Source organism: Vulpes lagopus, chromosome 7 (genome assembly GCF_018345385.1).
Source record: "Vulpes lagopus strain Blue_001 chromosome 7, ASM1834538v1, whole genome shotgun sequence".
NCBI lineage: Eukaryota > Metazoa > Chordata > Mammalia > Carnivora > Canidae > Vulpes > Vulpes lagopus.
In genome coordinates this window covers 38869094-38894643 of record NC_054830.1, presented here as the reverse complement: position 1 = coordinate 38894643, position 25550 = coordinate 38869094, and the positions used below count along the sequence as shown (strand labels likewise).

At 37.1% G+C, this 25550-nt stretch overlaps 1 protein-coding gene across 1 annotated transcript in view; it reads left to right on the top strand.

Annotated features, from left to right (window-relative positions):
* SHQ1 (SHQ1, H/ACA ribonucleoprotein assembly factor) overlaps positions 1 to 25550 on the top strand; it is a 101010-nt gene that overhangs the window by 31085 nt on the left and 44375 nt on the right. The window contains exons 7-9 of the mRNA XM_041764089.1: positions 2619 to 2773; positions 4578 to 4631; positions 7093 to 7216. Of these exons, the coding sequence (XP_041620023.1) occupies positions 2619 to 2773; positions 4578 to 4631; positions 7093 to 7216 (333 nt within the window). The remainder of the gene's footprint in view (positions 1 to 2618; positions 2774 to 4577; positions 4632 to 7092; positions 7217 to 25550) is intronic.

Here is a 25550-nt window from a genome sequence, read left to right as displayed (position 1 = left end):
TTACTCTTTCCATAAATCTTGCTTTAAGACCAGATGTATTTTACTTTGCAGGTATGGTAATAACTGATAATGCTTATATTTTAATGTGAAAAAATAGATAACTTGATAGCTTACCTGTATTATAGACATCAAAGGAAACTTAGAAGGAACTTTAGTCTCACACTTGCTTACCTTACTAATGTTGACCTAAAGTTTTTCTTTTTTTCTTATTAGCATTTATTAAGGACTTTCGTTTTTTTGGTCCGGGTAGCCAAACATTGGTTAAGAGGGTATGTGAAAAGAAATATTTTCTCTCTCCTCTCAATAGCTTACTGGAAATGGGGGGAAATGTTGTATTTACAATCACAAAAGTTGAAAATGCTTGGAAGTAATTTTTAGCAAGAAAAGCAACATATCTGTTTTACAAAGTTGGTGGTTCAGTACAGTGGGAAAAGATGGATTACTGACCAGACTGTGTTGGCACAATTAATTATTCATCTGGAATTAACCGAAATCTTAAAATATGAAAAAAGTAACTTCCAGATGGATTAAAGACTTATATTTTTAAAAGGAAATCATAAATTTTAAGAAAAGCTGAGAGGCTTTCATGTACAATTCAGGGGTTGGGGAAGCCTTATTGAAGGCTGTAAATCCAGAATCTGTTTTTTTTTTTTTTTTTAAAGATGCACATATTTAGCTACACAAAAAATAAATAATTCATTGGCAAAAGATCTCACAAAGTCATTGGGAGAATGCAATAGATTTGGAGGTGTGATGAGGGTCATATCTATGATTATGAGTTCTTAAAAATTTGACAAGCCATCGAATAGAAAAAAATGGGCAAAACACATTTAAATGGTTCATTCACAGGTTGCCAACACATCTATAAAGTAATGCTCAAAGTTCAGCAGTTAGAAAAATACTAACTACAGTAACAGTGATAGATAAATCACTGTATGAGGTTTTTCTTGCTGTGTAACAAATTACCACAAATTAGAAACTCTTCTAATTTTACTCAGTTTCCATGGCTTAGGACTTGGGCTTGCTTACTTAGCTCAGTCTTTGCTCAGGATCTTATAAGGCTATAGATAAATTTGGGTATCTTCTCTCTCTCTCTCTCTTTTTAAAATATGTTTTGGTAGCTATGTTCTTTTCTGGAGTAAGGGTCCTTTTCCAGGCTCATATAATAGTTGGGAGACTTCAATTCCTGTGGCTATAGAACTGAGGTCCCCATGTCCTTGCTGACTGTCAGCTGGGTGCCACTCTTCGATCTCAGAGCACCACCCCCGTCCAGTTTCCTGCCACACAGCCCTCTTACATCATGGCATCGTATTTCTTCAAAACCATCGGCAAGCCTCTGGCTCCAGTCTGCTCTTAATGAGACATAATCATGACAGTGACTATCCCATCACCATTGCCATATTCTCTTTGATAGAAGCAAGTCACAGGTTCTGCCCACATTCAAGCGATGGGACTCAGTGGGTCTCATCTTAGAATTTTTCCTACCACGGATACTTCCTATCTGTTAAAATGGAAATGAGTAGGAGAAGCTCTTACATTTATTGCTGAGTGTGAGGGATGTGTGTAGCAAAGAGAACTTGTGTCCATGACCATTAAAAAGAAGGAGATTTGTAGTCTTTAAATGAAGTATTTTTAAAAAACAGATGCACTTTTTAGCTCAGTGAATCTACTCTTGGGAATTTACTATCAGAAATAAAGCTTCCAGTATCCAGGGACATGTGCTACGGACATTTATGCAGTGTCATTAACAGGGGCAGAGAACTGGAAGCATAGTGGATGCCCATCAGTAGGGGGAGTGGTTGGATAGAACATACTACACCATGGAATATTCTACTCCTTTACAAAAATTAGCTAAGTGCCAATTGACTTGGAGAGATTTGCCAGAAATACTGAGTGAGGTAGGCTAGATGGAGAAAAATAATTGAATTCTTTGGCGGGGTGCATGGGGGGAGGGAGATATAAATTCCCTTGATATGTTTTTGTGTCTGTATAGCATTATATAATAGAGAAAATATGAAATGATATATACTAGGTTATTAGTGTGGGCAAGGCTGACAGTGAAGATGGAAACAGGGTGACCAGCCAAAGAAGAAAAGACACTGTCGAAAAGAACCATCTTCCCTCTTCAAATATGTGTGATGTAACACTTTGTTCCTGTGTATAAAGAATATCAATAAGTACTTTGCCCTTAACGTTGACTATAATGTGGGAATATTCCTATTTCTTTGTTTAGAACTTTCAAAATGGATAATGGGTATTTATGGAGTGCTTTATTTAGCTATTATTTTTTCTGTTCTTATACTGTCTTTTTATTTTAAAGTAAATAGCTCCAGGATTTAGATGCCTTGAATACAGGAGAGTATAGCCAAAAGCGGGATCCTAGAAATAAGGAATAGATATTTAGACATTTCTCCTTTACTTAGATCTACTTAGGGTTTGAGCAGATACACAGCCCTTAATAAAACTGTGAAGTCTAATTTAAAAGTTCTCTCTATATTCAGAGTTAAACAACTTTTCAGTTTCTATAATCGAAGTTCTAATTTTGACAAATCCTTCACACTGGGGGTTTTACAAAACTGAATGGAACATTTAATTTTGAAATGCATTTTTCCCCCTAGTATCTTTTTCTGAAGAAGAGAAATACCAGCTACGAAAATTTGTCAATAAATCTTACCTACTGGACAAGAGAGCTCATCGCCAAGTATACTACGGTTTGATTGATATCTTGCTGGCATATTGCTATGAAACTTGTGTCACTGAAGGAGAGAGGAATGTAAGTGCACGTATGTCTATGCATGTTGGCTTAAGTGACCAGACTAAATAAACTGTGAGGCATCACTCCTCCTGTCGAGAGTAGGAGCCATTGTGATTAGTAATTCAGGGGATGCTCCTGGCAGAGCTGCATGTGTGTGTCAGTGGTGAGTACCAATGTGAACGCATAATGCTTGCTTGATCTTTTTTCTTCTCTCTGGGTATCAGTGTCTACCAAGTAGAGCGAGGCAAGAAAGCTGAGGGTAGAGAAAGATTATCTCTTGGGAGGTGGCTTGTCCAAAGAAAAGAGCTGTTTCCACATGACACTTGACATTGACAAGAGGTAAACTTTACCATACCTGTTTATAGCCTCTGTCCAAGCTGTCCCATTAGCAGACACAAGGTATAGCATTTTACAAAAAAAGGGAATCTGAGCATTTATCCACAGATGTCCTTTAATTTATGTGGTAGATTTGCTTCTGAGAAAATTCTATGTAAATCACATTTTTGAAAACTTGAATCACGTCTTTTTTGCTATCAAAAAAAATCTTGTAAAAAGTAAAACCTTTATGAAGTACATTATTTCTTAAATGATCTTTTTAAAAATAATATAAAATTTGTTCTCTCTCTTCTTAATCCACATTTGATTTGTAAATGAAGAGCTAAACTTCCCCCTTACCTGTATCAGTGATTGTATGATTAAAAAAGGTTGGAAAGCCAAAAAAAAGTCTTTCCAGTTAATGTGTCCCTGCAGCTGTTTATAATTGTACTTGCTCAAGGGTTATTTTCCAGCTGAGCATATGCTTTCCTTTTTTACAAATTACACAGATAATTCATATCAGCATAAAAGGAAAAGTATACATATGAAGAAAATAATTAAAATTTCCTGTAATCTCAGCCAATCAGAAATAACTAGTGTTACAAGGAGATACCTCCCTTCCAGTTTTTTATTGTGTACTTGTGTGTATGTGTATTTAAATTGGGTCATGATGTATATTATTTAATCTGCTTTTCTCAACATCATAGCATTAGTGTATAGGATTAGAATTTGATATGTGCCAAATTTTCTGTTGTTATTATTCTGAAAACTTCAAAGGTGACTCTTGAGATTTGCATTTGACTCCAAAATGAATATTAATGAATGTATCAAGGGCATAATATAGCTGGAAATGTTTTTTGTTTCCACTCATCTTTTAAGGATACTATAATTGAAAAAAAAAATGTTCTTTGACAAAGAAAGTACTTCACATTATTGCTTAAGGAGATGAGTGAGAGTGTTCAGTTATGCTCGATAAAATTTGCCATTTTTGATTCTTTTATTCTCATATTTGACATCATGAAGTCTTGCAACTTCAAGACCTTCTCTAGAATGTACTTAACTCTCTCATAAGCATTTTCTGAAAGGCCACATTCTTGAGCAGCTTTTTAAGTGCCTCAGTCAGCACTTGAGCATTATCTTTGAGTCCTTTGGCAGATTATTTATAGAATGTTTGGGAGGCAAGTAACTTAGTTGAGAAGGACAGAAATTGAGCAAGCCTTGCTTTGCTTTAATTTTTAGTTTCAAAGCCCCTGCTTATTTGCTCTTATGTTCTGGTACTCTTATCACTGGAAAAGCTTTACTTTGTGAAATCCCAAGGAAAGTAGGCAGAAACGTGCCTTTGATAGCTACTGCAAAGCAATTATTTGTTTCCAGTCATGGACACTTCTCAGTTCTTACGTATGTCAATGCTCCTGAGAAACTAGTTGAATAAATGGGTATATTTGCTTTATTTTAGAATGACTTTACCTTTAAAATGACAGTACTCTTTTCTCCAAAACAAATAAAGGTTGAATCTGCATGGAATATTAGAAAACTGAGTTCCACACTCTGCTGGTTTGAGGTATGATTTTCAGTTGTAATTTTTTAGATTTTATTTAAAAAGTTATTTTTCTTTTGCCAATAGTTCATTTTGGGTGTAATTCAAGCAATTCCTTAACTTCTAAAAGTGGAAACTTTATTATACAAAATTTCCCCCATCTTTAATAAAATTCTGATTGCATTTGTAACTCTTCCACTAATCATAGTATACAAATGAAGCTAGGGAAGGTGTTGTGGAGTTTGGGAGGAGGAGAACACCCTTTGGAGGAGGAATCACATGTCTGTTGGGGGAACAAGTAGGGTGGAGTTAGAGCATGTTTGTAAGTTGGCATATATTTTGGCTCAGAGCTCAAAGTTGGGTATCAAACCTAGGTGATAGTTCTACTAGCTGCCATTTCCTGACCATCAGGACTGTGCTAAGCATTTTATATATATTAAGTCTCCTGTTCCTTGTAATAAGTCTGTAAGATAAGTATTACTGCTATTTTACAGATGAGGAAACTTAGATCGTATAGTTTAAATATCTTATCTTAGGTCCTACAATTAGTATGGTCAGAGCTGATAACTCTCCTAGTAATCATTGTTTTTATATCTCTTTCCTAGAAAGTAGTGTGTAAGTCTTATCAAAAGATGATATTTTAAAATGTACTAGCTCTGAACAAATTGTTGAACACCAAAACAGTAATTTAAATAGGAACTTTAGGGCAGCCTGGGTGGCTCAGTGGTTTAGCACTGCCTTCAGCCCAGGATATGATCCTGGAGACCCGGGATCAAGTCCCATATCAGGTTTCCTGCATGGAGCCTACTTCTCCCTCTGCCTGTGTCTCTGCCTCTCTCTCTCTCTGTCTCTCATGAATAAATAAATACAATCTTAAAAAAGAAATGAAATAAATAAATAGGAACTTTGAGAAAGTGTCATTTTAGGGAAGTACCAGGCTGGCTTATTCGGTGGAGCATATGACCATGATCTTGGGATCATCAGTTCCAGCCCCATGTTGGGTGTAGAGATTATGTAAAAAAAGAAAGGAAGGAAGAAAAGCTAGCATTTAAAAGAAGTGTCAATTTAAATAACTGATAATTGCTTCATCAATTAAGTACTATTTTTTTTTCCACTTTAAATCCTAGGTACAGAGATGGTTAAATTGTAAAATCCAGGGCTGTTTCATGGCATCACTTTATTCAGATAATAGATAAGACTTGAACAGGAATTGAGACATTCAGCTCTGTCAGAAAATTTTGCTACTCCAAAGAATGTTCCATGAACCAGTGGATCAACCAGCATCCTTGGCTGGGAGCTTGTTAGAAAGACAGAAACTCAGTCCAGACCCACTGAAGCAGAAACTGTAGCAAGGTCTCCAGGGATTCATATGCATATTACAGTTGGAGGAGCACTGCTCTCTAGATTTCACTTGGGTTCCTCTTATTTCTGTGATCAGCATATAATGGAAAAACTTTTTTTAATGATTGCTTTGGTTACTTAGGTTGAAAACAAAGTAGTTGGTGACTAAATAATTTCATAGCTCAGTTATTAAAATCTACGTGAATAAATTCACCTATTCATGATTTTACTTTGAAATTTTTATTGTTTTTGAGATAACTTAGAATTGCCAGAGATATAAAAAGCTATGTGAAACTTATTAAAATATTTAGTTTTCGGTAGAATTTTAAAAATGTTTATACTTTTTTAGCTATAAACTGTTCTTTGTCAGGTACTCTATATTCTCAACCAGATCTCTCATTTGTTAAGGATTAACATACATGGAAATTATTCTCTCTTAGTTTTACTTTTTATATTTTAAGTTTTATATACCAGTTACAGTTTTACTCAAAATCCAATAAACAATTTTGCACAAAGTGATATCAGTAAGTTTTGAATTGCTGATGGTTTCAGTTTGGTACTATTCAATATAAAATACTTTTTTTTTCCAAGAAGTCACTTTTCACTTTGATAAGTGAAAGCAAATTACTGAAGTAAATACCACGTATTTACCAAGTATTACTTATGCCCGAAGCACTAAAAAAAAAGAGTAGAAGAGGGAGAGGTAGAAGACTGCGAATGCACTTCACTGGAGTTCCACATCTTTCATCTACACTATCTTGAATAGTCCTAAAGGACAAAAATATGAAACGTATATTATTTAACAGTCTCTTTTATGTGCATCTGCATTTTGTTAGTGCCATGTGTTTTAGATTCATATATGTAATTCTTAAAAGACTTTCTAAAACTTTCCTGCTGCATATGTGATTTTGGGGGAGCATTTGTGATATCTTGATAAAGTATGAGAAATTACAAAGACTGCAATTAAGTGTTTTAATGTAAGGTATACAAAAAGAATCTCATTTCATGGTTTTGTATTTCCCTCTTGCGTGGCTTCATGGTGATCCAAACTTAGAGTTTTTAATTGAGAGTAGTTTCATATTACTTGGTGTCCTTTTGTTTATATAATATGGAAATGATTACTTATTTAAACTCTGCTTCACAGACTTGGACCAATGTTCATGAAATCCTTGTGTCTTTTGGAAGAAGAGTTTTGTGCTACCCACTTTATCGCCACTTCAAGCTGGTGATGAAAGCCTACAGAGACACTATAAAGATATTGCAACTGGGTAAGATAAAGATATTCTTGTGCTTGCAAATTTGAGAGTGGAAAAGTTATGTTTTTAGCCAGTGAGGATGTTGTGAGTTTTGCTTTTCTCTGCATAAATGAGTAATGAAAATCATCAAATTCAATCACTTCTCCCCCCTCAGGTATATGAAGTAATAATTCCTCTCTGTAGATATATAATCACACAGTGAGGTGTGGTACTCTTTCCTGAGAGATGCTGGAAGGGTTGGTGGAGAAGGTTCACATAGTATTCCAAACCAGTTTGTAGTATAGTGGATTGCATCATTCATTATTTCTTGGATGTCTGCAGTTTTCTAGGCATTACACTAGGATTGTGGGCATAATAGTAATAATAAGATATATTCCCTGTTTTTATGCAGTTTACAGTTTTCCCAGGGGGACAGATGACAAATAAGTAAGCAATTCCATTATAGAGTGAAAAGCATTCTGTCCAGGGACATAGTGATCACTGGGAGGGGACACAGAACCCGGACTTGGGATGTCAGGAAAGGCTTTCCAAAGAAAACACATTGACTCTGAGGACTTTTGACTATTGCCAAATCTAACCTGGAAAAGACAAATATTTGCTAGTTTTAAGGATGTGGAAAATGTTGAGCTCTGAAACAAATTCCAAAGTGACTAACAGCATCATTGGATGAAGTATATAATTTCCAAGGTAATGACTTTGAAGGTAGTGGCATCCGTTTGTATGGATTAGTTCTGGCACATTTATTTAAAAGTCACTTTCCATCCTTTATATTTCTTATATTCTTCCCTGGGGAGTCTGATTGCTCCTTTGTCCTTAGATTAAGATACTTCTGGGGCTTAGTTTTCAGACTTCAGGATAAGAAGGGAAAGTAAGGAAGCCCTTCCCTTTACCACCCAGGTAACATCATTGGCTTAAGAGGAAGAATCCCATCTCTAATGTTTTGTCCCCTTCTAGAAGTATACCTATGTTTTTCTTTGACTTTTGTGTAACCTATCACCTTCTTGTCCTAGGGGGAAATATCATATTTGAAGTAGATTCTTTTAAGGCAGATAATAATTCTAAAAATGAATTATAGTTAAATGAAAGATACCTTTTTTAGTAATCTACTTGGATTAGGCTGGCTGTATTTTGTTTTGAAGAATTGTTGTTCATAAGATTGCAGAGCTACTACCTTTGAAAAATCGATCTTATTGGTGGGAAAGAAACTGCTTTGGTTTTTTTCCTGTTATTTCTTCTTGCCTTCTAAGATATTTCTTGAGTTGCAAAACATTGCCTTGGAAAATCAACCTATTATAAATGACTGTTGAACTTGAGTTACATGTCATCATAATTAATTTTTTGTTTAAGTCGTGTTAGATGATCTGCTCATTATTCACAGATTTATATAGTGAGAATGAGTTTACGATTATCCTGTTACATCATGGTTTCCAGATGGAAAACTGGCAAAACCCCTGTATGTGTGTGTGTGTGTGTGTGTGTACGTGCGTGTGCAAGTGTGCACACACTCATGCACATGGTTGCTGCTTTTTATTCTGGGAACTAATCTAGTTCTCTGGATTTTCATTTGAAAAGTAATCAGTTCTGTGATTGCATAACCAGAAATAAATTTGATTGCATTGACTTATTACATGGTAATCAATTACTCAAACAGTTTAGTAGGTGAGAATTGAAATTGAGACTTGACTTTTCATCATTATCACTTTTGACTTTTTATCAGCTGTGTCTTGGTAGCAACGTCAAACCTTAGGTAACACACCAGAGGTCTGTCTGTTGCAAAAGAATCTGAAGTCTCTGTAAACTGTACAAAGCATGTTCTGAGGCTAATTTGGGTCATGGTTAGTTAGTGCTGAAACAGAGAGTTGGGTTGTCTAGAATTCATACCATAAGCTATGGGGAGGACAAGCTCTGGATGTGGGTCGTAAGCTGTGTTGGTATAGGTGGATGGCACAGGGATGCCATTTTTCTATTGAAGAATCTCGTTTTGTTTAGATACCCTGTAATTGAAGCAGAGGTAGTTCTGTAGAATTCAGTATTTTCCAGGAATGTATTTGTGCCTACTTATAATTCAAAATGTAATCATGTGATCACACTTTTTGTGAGAAAGGTCAGTTCAGTGCTTCCATAGTTTGAAAGTAACAAGTAGCTCTCCCCCTTAAGAAATATTGATCATAATTGGAAGGAGCTTTCAAAACCAATGTATCAAGACTTCAGAATCTATAGAATATTTCATTATAATAGATTGACTAAGATCTGAGTTTTCATTTTATTTTAAGATTTAAGTTTTTAAAAGAACCATGAATTTGCTTTGCCTTGACTTCATGGGAGCCTTCACAAGAATTCTTTCCCGGGCTTTGAGTTAGTCTCAAACTTGTGTTACTTCTCCCACTGCTTCTCTACCTCTGTGGGGACAGTGTACATTGATCTCTCACTGTCGCTACGTGTCTATTCCAAATTCCTTTAAGGGCAGAAAACCTGCTTTGCCCCTTTAAGGACTATTTTAGTGCTTAACACAGTACTTGTGCATGGAGTTTCTGTCCCTGATCAGTAACCTTAGGCCACATGATCATCCCTGTTTTTTGTTTCTGTCCTGTGTCTTGAGCAACTTTCACTTCCTCCCCCTGTTCCATTCTTTTGGGAAGACGTGGGTAGAATCCTTGATGAGAGCATCACTTAGCTGTGGTTACTCACTGAAAATAAATGAAAAAAGAGATGAAAAGAGAACAGCTTTTCTAATATGCCTTGAAATTTTATTCTGTTTAGAAGTGGCATAGTTTAATATTTGATTATACACTTCATACAGTTTATTATTCGTACTAATATCTGCATTTCATTAATCTTTATGATGACATTCCTCACTCTGCTCTTGCTCAGCTTTTGAACATATAATGTAACTATTATATTGAAGGTGCTGAACATCATGAGAAACAACTTAATTTTTTTCTCTCAGTTCTCTCTTTGAACTCATTCTTTCTGTTCTTTTATTGTTTCTGGATGGAATATATATCCTATAAATATCATATCACATACATACCTATCTTATATAATAGATATTCTGTAAATTTTTATATCACTTTAAATTATAGGGGTCTCTTTTAAGTACTTAAAATGTCCTCTTTGAACTTGATTAAAAAAGTAAATCTTCCCTTTCCCATCTCAGGGCTGCCTCAGGTTGGGAAGCCAGCACCGGGGAGAGAGGAGGTTCCTCTTTGCTATTGCAGGAAGTACCATTTGCTTCCAAAGCAGGCTTCTTTCTGCATAGCCACCACAGGCTACCTATTCCTGCTTCTCGATAGGGGGCTTTTATCAGGTGTGGGGCAGATACCAATCTTTGTACCCTGCAATTGCCAGAGGTGGTAGGTTACACTGTCTAAGGCCCCTCTTAAAACTCCCTTTCTCAGGGGGATCCCTGGGTGCCTCAGCCGTTTGGCGCCTGCCTTTGGCCCAGGGTGCGATCCTGGAGTCCTGGGATCGGGTCCCACGTTGGGCTCCCGTCATGGAGCCTGCTTCTCCCTCCTCCTATGTCTCTGTCTCTGTCTCTGTCTCTCTCTCTATGATAAATAAATAAATAAATCTTAAAAAAAAAAAAAAAAACTCCCTTTCTCTTGGTTTAGGTTGACAGGAAAGTAATTCTTCCCCTCTCTCATGGAGGATGGTTGAAATCCATAGTACTACAGTCTTAGCCAGAGAGATTATTCTCTACCTCTTTGCCTTAAACTCCTGGGGATCAGTGTTGGGCCAGGGGGTCGTATATCATCAGTGTTTTGTTAGTCTAAATTTAGCATAGAGAGGTTAGCGTCTTTTTTTAATATATACATATACTTGCTATTTGCTTTGTCCTTTGTGGGGCTATTGGAAATGAGTCAGAAAGAATCTTGGTTTACTGTGCTAGTACAGTAATAATAACCACAGTTGCCACAGTAACTCTTTCCTGTGGGCCAGTGCTAGGTTCCATACTTTAGATGCCTTATCTCATTTCCTCCATACTGTAATCCTGGAAAGGCAGGATTACTTTTCCCATTTAGCAGGTAGAAGACAAGCTCAGAGAAGTTCAGTCACTTGTCCAGGGTCACAAAGCTATTTGTTGGTAGAGCCTGGATTTGACACCAGGTCTGTTGGACTCAAAAGTTTGTGCCTTTTGAAGTGTGTAAATAGTTGTAAATGAAATTATAGGAAGCCTGGGGTTTATTTTAGAATATCCCAGAGGTCTTGGGGGGAAGTGGGCCAGGTGTGGCCAGGTTGGCCACAAGTTGGTACCTGTGTGAAGCTGGTGATGCATATGTGGCAGCTCACCATCCTGTGATCTCCTTTTGCACATGATTTGCCTTCATAAAAAGCTTTTTGGTTTTTTTAAGTGTGGGCTCTTAACCACTATAATTCAATGTTTTAAATTTAAGTATATTCACCATTTTGTGGAAACCTTGTAATACTTGTTCAGTTATATAGATTTTTTGGCTGATGAAAACATATGTTTGAAATCAGTTTTTTTTTTGTCCTATTTTTTTTAATGATTTCTAAATTTATTTATTCATGAGAGACAGAGAGAGAGAGGCAGAGACACAGCAGAGGGAGAAGCAGGGAGCCGGACGTGGGTGGGACTCAATCCCAGGTCTCCAGGATCACGCCCTGGCCTGAAGGCGGTGCTAAACCGCTGAGCCACCCAGGCTGCCCATTGTTTTGTTTTTTTTAAAGATTTTATTTTTAAGGAATCTCTCCCCAGCATGGGGTTTGGACTCAAACCCCTGAGATCAAGAGTCGCATCCTATACCAACCGAGCCAGCCAGGCCTTCCAGTTCTGTTTTGTTTTGAAGGCTAACAGAAACCTACCTTTCTATAAACGTTTGAGGTCTGATGCCTAGGAGCTCCATGGTAGGCTATAACTCTAGGAACAGCCTTCATGAGATTAGTTCTTGTTACCAACTAAAAAGTGGTTTTTCCTATAATTAATAGCCCTTACATATTAGTGTTTATTGGGCTTAACAATCAGTTTTTCAGAAATGACTGCCTTATTTGGTCCTTCTGTAGATAGCTATAATCTCAGTCCGTGTGAAAGACAAGAGTCGTAGGACAGGGCTTTGGGCTGCTCTTTTTCTTTAAGAAAAATGATTGTCCAAGAAATTGGGGTATGGCAAGTGTATTGTGTGAACTCTGAGTTCTGATGCGACCTTAGAGATGAATTGGTTTTTACCACTTAAATTCTATTTAGCCCAAAGTCAGTTTAGCAAGTGCTTCTTTTCATTGAGTTGTAGAAATTACTCCCAATTTGAAAACTAAAAGATAAATCACTAGGATTTTCCAATGTTGACATTTATCTGACAGTATTTAATATTTATTTATTTATTTTTATTTATTCATTCATTCATTCATTCATTTATTCATTGATTGATTGATTGAGACTGTAAGCTCCTGCATCAGCAAGGTTTGGGGAGGAGTTGGTGAGAGGCAGAGGGAGAAAGGGAGGGAGAATCTCAAGCAGGCTCCATGCTCAGTACAGAGCTCAGTACCAGGCTCAATCTTATGATCCTGAGATGCTGACCTGAGCTGAAATCAAGAGTTGAATGCTCAATCAACTGAGCCACCCAGGTACCCCATTTTGTATTTAATTTTTATGAGTTTCCTATTATGGACATTTTATTTATTTATTTATTTATTATGATAGTCACAGAGAGAGAGAGAGAGACAGAGACACAGGCAGAGGGAGAAGCAGGCTCCATGCACCAGGAGCCCGATGTGGGATTCGATCCCGGGTCCCCAGGATCGCGCCGTGGGCCATAGGCAGGCACCAAACCGCTGTGCCACCCAGGGATCCCCTATTATGGACATTTTAAAGAACTGTTAGACTTTCTAATTTTTACTCCTCAAATACATTATGTAAAATTATTTTGCAAGCTACTTGCCAATGTTGAGCACTTACTATGTCAAGGTGCTGAGCTAGGTCTGGAGGTATACTTGTGAATAGGGGAACTGTGGCTCATGCACTCAGGGAGCTTAAGATTCTCGTAGGGGTGGTATGGAATTATACAAATATTAGGGTTTTTTTTTTAATTGCTTTTGTGATAAGTAGTTCACAGAAGAAATACATTGAAAGTGTAAAGTCCGGGTAATGGGCTTGCCTTCATGTTGTCATTTAAAACATGTAACCTCCTACGGAATGGAGCCTCTACCTTATTTGACTTTTGATTCTCAGTTCCTACTCCTGTTTCCTGTTATTCTAAAGTACTTATTAATTGGTTGATGAGTTCATGTATTTATCCATTCAACAGGTATTTCGTCAGTACCCACAAAAATGCGATATTATGTGTGGAGTACCTTGTAAATACAGAGAGCTGCAGAAAGATGAATTAGACTTGTGTACTGTATTTGGGGAGTATACGTGCTCATAGAGGAGCTAAGATATCCATCAAAAACAAAATACATGGTAGATGGTGGTTAAGTATGGTACATGAAATGTGGATGAAATAGTTCAAAAAAGAAGGGCTATTTCAATAGGAATCAGAGAAAGCTTCATTTAAGGCATGAGATTTGAATTGGGACTTGAAGGATGAGTGTTATTTAGATACAGTAGAATGGAGGGAAGTATTCTAAATATTATGAGTGAACAGTTCATAGAATAGTGTGGTTTCATCAGCGATTATTTCAAGTTGATAGACTCTCTGATCCTGAGACTTGCCTTACAGCCTCTAAATCTAGTTCCCTTTACTGTCTGAGTTAACTGGTTCACCGGAATTGGTTTCTCTACTTCTTCATGATTATCACTTTATTCCCTTCCCCTATCCAGGAGGAAGTTCTTACTTTATGTTCTCTTCCTCTCCTGTATTGTTCTTGAGCTTTTTATTTCCTAGTCAATTCCCCATTCCAATTAAAATGTTTCTAAGAATGGAGCAGTCCTAGTGCTTTCAGGAAATTTAAATAGCATGGAATTCAAATAAAATATTGAAGTGCCGTTTGTGCCTGTTTCTGCTAACCACTTGAGTACCAGCCGATCCAGAAACCAAGGGCTTCAGAGCTCCCGAGCACATGTGCTGCTGAGATGGGTAAGAGGAGGATAGGGCTCTGCTGTGTGGTCACGACAGAACTGATCCTTGTTCTTTCTCTCTGCCTGGATTGTCCTGCCATGTGGCGAAGCAAATTCCTGGTTAGTGTCTTCCTCGGAGACATTTGTGTTTTCTAGTCTCTTAAATTGGCATATTCTTTCTATTTATCAATATTGTTTGTCCTTGGAACCTTTGTGGGTTTATACATACACTCTTATGTATAGAAGGATATTGTATATGAGCATAAACACAAAGGTGAGGGTAAATAAAATTCCAGTCATCTTTATAGAATTCCTTTTTCCTCCAATAATCCTGTTAACCAGTAAGTACTGTTAATCACTAGAATTTTTAAAAAGTTGCTCTCATGGTAAGTCTGGGTTGCATTTATGTAAAACCATCATTGTTGTTTTAAAATACTCTGTAGGGGGCAGCATTTCCTGTATGGTTTACAGATAATAAATTGTCTTTTAATTGTCACAGATGATTAAGAGCCTATGGTTATTCTGCTACCAAAAAAAAAAATCACTTGAAATATTTATGTTAGTGTTCTTTGGAAATTTGAGTTATATAGTAAACTGGTGGGTATAGCTCAAAAAAATCAACTGATCTCATAAATATTTACTCAGAATAGTCAATTGAAATCTGTATTATATTTCTAATACTATTTAAGATAAATTTTGTAATTTCTGCAGTTTTGGAGCTGAGCAGTGTGGAAAACCAGGTAAGTTACATGGTTTGATATTATGGCTTAAAATTATTTTCTATAGTTAGTGCCTTGTTTAATAAATCTAAAGTCAGTTTTGAGATTGTTTTTATTCATTTGAATTTTCAAAGAAGTAACTTTAAGTTTGCTTCTTTTAAGGAGGATAAAGGCAGAAAATTTTATATATTTAAGACAAATCTGGGAGAACAAAGAGGAACCATTTTATTTGACCCTAATCATAGTAATAGGGTCTGACCTAGATGAAATTCATTGAATAGTACTTCATATGTTATCTAGAAAACATGGAAGAATTATATTCTTGCAATTTAGAGTTCCTTTCAATAGGAATTAATACTGAAAAATAACAAGCTGGAGACACTTATGCAACATACATAAATCAAATCCCTTCTCTCTCTAAGGCATCATAACAGTATCAGCAAAGAGTTACAGAAATATATATGACTTGGCCTTAGCATTTAAGGAGTTTATTATGTAGCAGTAATGGTAAGACAAAGGAAAGATACAAAATATAAGATACAAAGAGGAAAGTCCCTTAGGAAGTTAACTGGACTCACAGGCCAAATCCAAAGGCATTTTGTATGACCTATGAGCCAAAAATGTTTTTTATGTCTTTAAATGTTGAACGAAAAATCAAAATAGTGTTTGATGACACATGTAATTTATATGAAATTCAAATTTTAGTGCCCAAGTAAAGCTTTATTGGAATACATCTATGCTAGTTCACTTATGGCTGCTTTTGGGAGACTTTGATGAGTGAGCAGAGGTCTTTGGGTGCCTTGTGTCCCAAATACTGGCCAGTGTTGAAGGGGATCATTTCAGCTTTTTCCTCTACTCCATGTAGGTAAGATGTAACTGATCTAGCTGGTTCCCATAAGGGTAGGTTCCTCAACACTAGGAGAAGTGAATTGAGATGCCTTCTTGTCCAAATAGGTGAGTGAGTTACAATGGCAGGAATTAAGACAATCAGGAGTAATGAGGCCTATGTGAACTGGATACACATATGCCCCATTCATAGCCTGTTGTTGCTATGTGGTTCTGTAGCATTGCACATTTGGGGAACTTAAAAAGAATTAGAAAGCAGTGATCTTTAAGGTAAGATTTTTCAAAAGTGAAAGTATTAACAATGAAGTAGAGGTGGTAAATAATACCCTAAGAGCCATGGCACGTTAGAGTCCACCTGTGTGGGTCCTAAGTTTTTCATTTCGACTCTCAAGCATTCCAAGTGCCAGCCTGTTTTTCTCACACCCTTTTACACCTGCCAGTTTCCAGCTGCGTTGAGGGCTTGCACTAGATCTCTCTGCTCTTTCAGTCCCAGCTTGGGACTGACCCTCAACCTTATGGGTTCCAGGAGTAGATGTCAGAAGGAGTTGGGACATATCTTGCATCACTTGAGTAGCTGCCTAGAAACTTTAAAAACAAACTGGAGGGTATTATGCTGAGTGAAATAAGTCAATCAGAGAAGGACAAACATTATATGGTCTTATTCATTTGGGGAATATAAAAAATAGTGAAAGGGAATAAAGGGGAAAGGAGAAAAAATAAGTGGGAAATATCAGAAAGGGAGATAGAACATGGAAGACTCTGAACCCTGGGAAACGAACTAGGGGTGGTGGAAGGGGAGGAGGGCGGGGGGTGGGGGTGACTGGGTGGCAGACACTGAGGTGGGCACTTCACGGGATGAGCACTGGGTGTTATTCTGTACGTTGGCCAATTGAACACCAATAAAAAAATAAATCTTTTAAAAAAAACCAAAAACACAAAAATAAGGCAGATCCCTTACCTTTTTCCCCCACTTACTTTGTGCTACTCTCTTCAGCCAGAACCTAGTCAGAATGTAGGGGATGGGTCATAGGATTCCAGTATCATACCTCTCTGTGAACCCAATAGGGTGCTTTTGAGTAGAGATGAGGGCTTGATAAGGAAGAAGCACACAGCATGGGCCTAGTGAGGGAGGCTTAGTGGTAGTTACTACTTAAAGAATGTGTAGGATATAGAAAAGAAGTGAAGGAAGGTATTCCCTGAGAAAGCTACAAGATAAGGAAAAGCAGCTAGAGGAAAATAAGAGTTAGGTCCACAAAATAGCCAGTATTCTAGTTTGTCTGAAAGTGTGGGATGCAGAGGGGAATTGTGGGGAAAAAGGTACGAATAGTGTGTTGGGCCAGGATTGTGGAGAGTCTGCAGGGCCTTGCTGAAGAAACTGGGCCTTACTTACGAAGGTACTGCTGCACTGTGTGGTATTGATCTGTGATGGGCTCACAAAGTCACATTCATGCAGCAGTAACACAGGGCAGTCATTGAGGAGTGAGATGAGTGGCACAGACAAGGGAGGAAACTGCTGTTCTTACCTGGAGACAGGTAGTTTAGGTGCAGGTAATATAGTCTGAACTGGAGTGCCCGCAGTGGTGTGGAATGGGAAGGAATATGGGGGCAGATGCTTCACCAGTAGGAAGGAAGCAAGTGGGATCCCGTCTGACCTGCTATCCTCCTTCCCTTGTCATCTATAAAGTGTTTACCTGGTCATTGTCTCATTACCTTCCATAGGAGTTCTAAAGATCTACCCTCTCTGTTGACACATGGAAACAGATTTGGATTAAATATCAAACACCAGGAGCAAGCTGACCCATGTCCCCCATGACTGACCACAGGCTGCATAACTGTTCCACACAGAACAGTTATAATTGTTACCATTTTTACATTGTAGTGAAATCAGCTAGAACTGCACCAAGATTATGTAAATATGACTTTTTAATGATCTTTCTTTAGTCTTCTAGAATTTGGGACCAGAACTCCAAGAACTTAATTTCATAATCAAAATTCTCATGTAATCTTTTAGCGCGCATTGAACTTCCATGTAGATGTGGATACTTAATCATTTTTACTAAATTTTATTTACTATACATGATTAAAATGTGAAGAAGCATAACTCCATTTTATCAGTGTGCCCATCATTTAGCAATGACGACACACTCACTATAATACAGGGAGGATTTTAGAAAGGTTGATTCTTTTTCCCTTGACATACTCATCAGTGTATCAAAGCGTCAGAAGGGACTCATAACACTGTTTGGACTGGGTTGGTTTTTTCCTTTTATGAGCCATTTGAGGAATCCAGTTGTCTTTCTTCCTATATGTTTCTTCTTTCTGACTTCATGCACAATTTTAGTTTTCCCAGTTCAAAATCCAAAGAATGAGTTAGAACTATGAATATTAAGTAATACCTATTGGAAAAACAATCTCATAGTCTTAATTAAAACAACATTAAAATGAATTACTTGAGGTTAAGCTACCAGGCTTTGAGATACATCATGTCTTCATAAGGTAGAATAGTTGAGGTAAAATTGTACCTGTAGAATTAATCTTAAACACTGTTTTAAAATATTTATTCATTCATTCATTTACTCATTCATTCATTCATTTATTTAATTATTTATAAGTAGGCTCCACACCCAGCATAAAGCCCAATGGGAGGTTTGAATTTACAATCCTGAAATCAAGACCTGACTGAGGTCAAGAATTGGATGCATAACTGACTGAGCCACCCAGGTGCCCCTATTTTTTGTTTTTTTAAAATCCAGGTTTAGATTGCAACTGTTTCCAGAGACTTTTTCCATAAATCTTCAGCTTCTAAAGCTTTCTACGTTTGTACTTAATATATAGATGGGTTTTTTGTTTTTAAATGTTCTGTCTTAAATTTGGATGCCCAGCTCTTCAAAAGAAATTGAAATTAGTTATACTATCATTATGCAGTTTTGATGACATCCTGCTACATATTTCTAGACTGAAGCAATCACTACTTTGACTTTAAGGCAAATGGAGTTAATGTCAAGGCTGTCCTTCTAAACCAGCAAACCTTGCAGGTACTGTTAGAGCACAAAAGGCAAATAGCAACCTTAGGTTAAATCTATTATTTGAACTTTTGATGGTGTAATAATATAAAAAGGTTGGCATACTACATTCTTTCAGGGAATAGATATGATAAAGGAAGGTATAAACACATTGGATATTCTACATTTGTCATGACACAATAATGTAAATTCATAGATCACACAGGTGTTATAACTAGACACTAACTGAGCAGTTTGACCAAGTGTTTCTGAACTTAGTCTTTATACTCCAGACTTTATTAGCAACCAGCCTTACCGAACAGGATCCTACAGTTTGCTAGACATTGTTCTAGATGAGGGAAAAAAGGTGAAGAGCCACTATGTTCTTTTCTCTCCAGGAGTTTGCCACACCAGATGATCGATACTGACACAGTATTTATTGCACAGTGGCTGGGAGGCAGATGGACTTATTTTCGGATCTTGACTGTTGCTTCATAGCTGTAATCTTGGCCAATTCCATATCCTTGAGCCTCCCTTTTCTCATCTATGAAGTGAGGAAGGCAGTAACTAATTGGTGGGTTTAAGTGATGTAATGTGTGGAAAGTACTTGGTGCAGAGCAAGTGGGTAGCTACAAACTCCCATATTAGATGGGTGTGCCAGGCATTTTGAAAGAGCCCTTATCAGCTGGAGGGAGAATTGGGACCACATTCCTAGAAGCAGTACTGCCTAATTTGAGACTTGATAGTAACTTAGGATTGGACTTGCATTCCAGGCAAAGGGAACATCTACAAAGTATATGTTTGCTTTGTGTTAATTTTGTTTGTGGCTATAATAATAATATACGTAATTCTAATAACTAAGGATGTTTAAAAATCGATATAGGATCATAAATTTGTGCTCAAAATAGTAACTCTTAATTACTTCATATGTGATTCTTATTACAGCTCTGAAATGTAGGAGCCTAAATAGCCCTAAGAAGAATTTAAGGATAAAACAGTGAGATGGTTTGAAAAACTTTCATAAAACTGAATTTAATGTATGTTTGTGTTCATTGTTAAGGATGTGACTTTAAGCTACTTCCTGACAGAGCCTGATATTGAAGCAAATTACCACACTTTGATTCTCTTAATTTTGATTAATTTGACACAATTACCCTATCATCTCTTTCTATGGTTTAATCTATGAAAATTAATGTTAGAAGTAATTAGTAAGTTATCCTTTCTGATCATGTGGTCTCCTCAAAATCCCAGAAATCTGATATCTCATCTTAAAATGATAGCATTGTTGGCTTTTATGTTGAGCTGATTTTTAAAAAATATTTATTTATTTATTTATTTATTTATTTATTTATTTATTTATTTATTTATTTATGAGAGACATAGAGAGAGAGAGAGGCAGAGACACAAGAGGAGGGAGAAGCAGGCTCCCTGCTGGGAGCCCGACATGGGACTCGATCCCAGGACTCAATCCCGAGACTCCAGAATTGCGCCCTGGGCCAAAGGCAGGCGCTAAACCGCTGAGCCACTCAAGGATCCCGAGTTGATTTTATAAATAAAGATCATACAGTGCTTTCCTTCAGGTATTCTGAATAACTACGTCTTTTTCCTTTACTCTTTTTGGTTCCTTGTCTTACATAGCTCAAAACTTTAAAGGATAGAACTAGATACCCAGAAAACCACAGCCACATAGCAGCTATAATGTATCAGTAGTTGAATAGAAACTTAGCTCTTATTATATGGACTTAGCAGTTTATATTATTATTATTATTATGATGATGATGATGATGATGATGATGATGATTTTTGCTGGCTAAAGACCAGCTAAATAAATAAATAAATAAATAAATAAATAAATAAATAAATAAATAAATAAAATTTAAAAAGCCACTATTCTGATCATCTCTTAGTGATAGGAGCCATTTCTTAAGTGCTTCCAACTATGAGCTGGTCTGTCAGTAAGACATTGCCAAACCTGATCTGCTAATAGGAAAAATTCAAATAGCCAGTGGATTCTGATTTAAAATAGCTCAGTCTTGGAGCACCTGGGTAGCTCAGTGATTGAGCATTTTCTTCAGCTCAGATTGTGATCCCAGGGTCCTGTGATTGAATGCTGCATGGGGCTCCCTGCAGGGAGCCTATGCCTATGTCTCTGCCCCTCTCTCTCTCTGTATCTCTCATGGATAAATAAATAAAATCTTTAAAAATAAAATAAAATAGCTCAATCTTGTCTCTGTTTTGAGCTCTAGTAGCCTGAAATGGCACATCTGCCCAGAATAGGAAAACACTGCTACTAGTTTACCATCTGTCCCTCTCTCTTTTTTTAAAGTAGCGCCATGCCTAGCATGAACTTGAACTCACAACCTGACATCAGGACCTGAGCTGAGATCAAAAGTCAGACACTTACCAACTGAGCCACCCAGGCATCCCAGTTTGCCTTCTCTTTAAAGGAAAGCTGGAGGAATAGCCAGAGAAAGTGTTAAATAGTGTTTATTGCCCGCCTGCTTGTTACTGGCATCCATATTTTTTTTATATTGTCATTATGTTTCTCTGTGTTGTTATTGTACAGTCATTTTCCCTGAGGTAAAACATTCATGGTACTTGTCATTTATAATACAGGATACTAATTTTAAACTGCCTTCATGAGTGAACAAGAGATCTTGGTCCCAGAAGCCTTTCTTCCATGCATGGTTATGGTTGGCTTAAGGAAAGACCATGTCAATCTGGAGAATCCCTAACTCTTGGAGAGGCCTGTTAGTACATTGTAATAGTGTAAACAGTCACCATGGTTACTGTACAAGGCACCTTCTTTTTTCCTGCTTTGGACCAGGCAGCAAACTGGTTGAAAATGGTCACTTTCCTCCAGTGCCTTTGAGCAGAAAAAATTTTCTCAGATGTGGCTTGAGCAGCTTTTTATACCTCTATGCTATGTGACAGCCCACGACTGGATAAAGCCCTCACAGGAGCCAGGTACTTTGAGTCCCTGAAGGCTTCTGGCCACTGGCCATGTGACAGCTTGGAGCAAGGCCAGTTTTTTTCTCTGCTGATAGCTGTTAGATAAGTGGTTGACAACCTGGGAGAAAGAGCAGTCTGTACAAAAGAGACTAAAAAAACTTGCTGTGCCTCACAAGTCTCCTGGCTGTGTAGTTATTGTAATTGTCTATGGTAATTTAGTGGGAACAAAAGAGACCCAAGTATGACCTTGGGGTAACAATACATATTGTTGGGGAAAGGATGATTTAAATGTACTTACTGTTCTAGATTGTCAGCTGCCAGTAGCCAAGTTATCTTGTACCTTTTTTGTCACATAGCATACTGTGAAAATAGTTTGAATGAGACATACAGTGAAAACACAGCTTTCGAAGAGCGCGCAACTTTCCCTTTCAAAATTGCCTTGCATGTGCTTTTCTAAAATTACCTGATCTAAATACTGCCTCTCGGTTGTTCAGAACTACAATTTAAAGAAAATTTAAATATGAATTAAAATTTTTTAGCATTCTTTGCCAATATTTGAGGGTTGGCTGTGTAGCTGAGTGTGTCTAACTTTGTGTTAAACAAATAAATATTTACTGTGGGGATATCTTGAAAAGAGAGGAAAGTTCAAAGGGTGAGTAAACATGTAAAACAGTGCTGGGCACACATCAGGTGCTCATATACTTTCTCAGTGAATGTAGACACACACGTTAATACCATTTGGGTGTAAATATATTTAAGGGTTTTTTTTCCCTATGTGTATTTGTCTTTTTTTTTTTTTTAAAGGAAGTAGGGGTCAAAAGGTACAAATACAATGTAACTTCTCTTTATATTTAAAAAAATTGATTATTTTTGACATTTCTTATATTATTTTCTTTTATGATAGTGAAGATGTGGATTTGCTTGCGGTGCTTAGCAAAGGGGCAAGCTTACTTGAGGCATGTCTGCTAAAGGAATCTATATTTAGGGTAATGGTTGCCTTGGATTTTCATTACACATACGACCTTATTTCCAAACCCTCCTATTTAGAAAACTGCATTTAGGCCTTCACACCTCATCCTTCTTACACCTGTCTCCCTAACCCTTGTCACTCTCTGATTTCCTCCTGACTCATCTGTTCCTCCCTCCACTTCCCTGCTTGACCCATCTGCTCCAACCTAATGATCTTTTCCTATGGTTCCCCAACCCACCCCATTTTAAGTCTCCTTTTTGGTCCTTTTCGCACCATCCTTCAAGCCAGCATATCTCCGCTTTCTCTTCACTCAGTTATTTGCTATGAGGTCTTGCTCCAAATCCTGCATTTTCTATTAACTGGGTCATATTAGTAAGGTGTGTGATCTTGAGGGGCAGTATTCTGGGGTGTCACACTGTAGAGTTTTCTTTTTTGTTTGTGGGGGTTATTTTTTGGTGGTTAGGTTTTTTTTTCTTTCTTTCTTTCTTTCTTTTTTTTAATAAAGATCTATGGTTAACTTTTAAAAGTCCACAGTTTTCTTTTTTGTTTGTGGGGGTTATTTTTTGGTGGTTGGGGTTTTTTTTCTTTCTTTTTTTTAATAAAGATCTATGGTTAACTTTTAAAAGTTGAAATTGGTAGTTATAAAAGTAAACTTCTCCCTGAACGCTGCCCTGAAAAGAGAAAAAAAGAGAGAAACAGAGAGAGAGAGAGAGAGAGAGAGATTGACATATGCTTGCCCTGACATTTTCTTCTCTATGCCAATTAAAACTGTTCAAGAAATTCTTACACTTAGTTCTTACACTTAGTTCTCCCTTGATTTTTTTCACTTGGGATAACGTGGCTAACTTGGTTTTATCACTTCTGTGAGTTTTGATTATTTTTTTGCCTCCTGTCGTCAAACTCTGCCTTCAACATTGCATACTTTGCAATGAAAATAGGCTTGCTGCAGGGGGTCCACACTAGTCATTTGATCTTGTTAACCTGGGCCACTCTAATATCCACAGTTCTGGCCTTGACTTAACAACGAAATGTAGTTTTAGGCCTTCTAAGTATTGGTTTCCCTTAACCAGTTGAGTAATGGGGGTTTTTACTGGCATTCTCCCCATCTGCACGTGAAGAAGCTATATAGTTAAATTTTTTAAAAAATGCATGGCCCCTGCTTTGAACTTAATCTTTAACTCCTAAATAATAAAAATGTGCTATAGACAGAATGCACCGAGAACACGTGGGTAGTGTAGTACTGTGGCTAGCGACAAGCCAGTAGGTTCAGAATTGGGATCCTATGAGTATTTTACAACCTTGAACTCCAGGTTCTGCTTCTGTGAAATGAGCAGGGGAGCTCTAGGGAGGATCAACTGTTTTCTGTCCTCTTCCCTTGGCATGGTTCAGTAAAGAGCTTTGAAGACTAGGAGGTGTACCCAGGCTTCCTGAAGGGTGAAGTCTTAGGCTAGGCCCTGAAGGCAGGCTAAGATGCATTAGGTGGAGTGGAGAAGAACAGGCACTCTGGGTGTGGGAGCCAGTTAAGCAGAAGACCTTGAAAGCATGTGCTGGGAGGGGACTTGAGGAAAGTAGTGCATAGAGAAGTGTGTCAGAGGGCTAGAAGGAGAGAGTCTGGAATGTGAGGAAGGAGGAAGATCTTATCCATGCATGAGATAATCAGAGTACAGGTGAGGATAGCTGCACCGGGAGTAGGGGAAAAGGACAGCTGTGAGGGGTGTTTCCAGGAAGAATCATCAGGCCTGGTGTATGAGGTCATGGGATGAGAGGAATTAAGAGGGTGTAAGGCAGGCAGTCACTGTGTGATTCGTTCATTCATTCATTCATTCATTCAAACAAGTCCTTGTGCTTTTTTTTTTTTTTTTTTTTGTCCTTGCTCTTTTGAAATGTATTTTTCAGTGTTAATTGTGTTAAAATTTTAGTGGCAGCAATTTTGGCACCTTGAGATGTCGTTATGTAGCTCATGATTCTTTTATCTTGTCTAAAAGTCAAGTGGGAAATGTCGACGAAAGCACATCCAATATCTTTAGGAAATCAATATACAGTATTTTATGTTTTGGGACTGTAAAGATAAGAATGAAACTGTTAAACTGAAAATGCTGTGTTTTACTGATCAAAGGAAGTGGTGCTACCATAGATTTGGTAATTTGCCTTATAGTCAGTACATTTAAGGGAATGTCATGAAGTTCAGGACACCTAGGGAATTGTTGAGTTATCAAAGGTTCTTTTTGTAGGCTTTCGTTGGGATTAAAATTAGGTTCATTTAATAATCAGGAGGAAGTAGTTAGATTGAACAAGACTTTAGTGCTTGATGGCTTTTTTCCAAGTGATTTTGTCAGCTTATTTTTGAATGAGTGCTATGATATTTTAGTTTTCAGTCTGTGTTTTCTCCAGTTCTTTAAGGTGCAAAAATTTAAGTTAGTACCAGATAATTCCATAACAAAAATGTTGACATAAAAAAATAAAGAAGTTTAAAAACCAGAATATAATTTTTCGTGGTGTTTTGAAAGCTTGAATTAGAAGAATATTTTATAATTAAAACTGCAATATACAACAACAACAAAAAAAACTGCAATGCATTCAAATATTAGTGAAGAGAACATTCCTCTTTTTTGCTTAATGTACTTAGTTGTGTTTCATAGTGTTTTTTATAGTAACCATAATTAATCAGCTATGGAAATAGAGCATAATGATTACTCATAATTCTTAATGAAAGAAAGAACTTTGGGCTTCATACTACTGATAAAGGAATGTTAAATATTCTAAAGACATGGTTAAGATTCTGAACTATTGTACATTTATTACTTCTCAGTATCTGAATTCTTCAGTTTAAGATAATCAGATATGT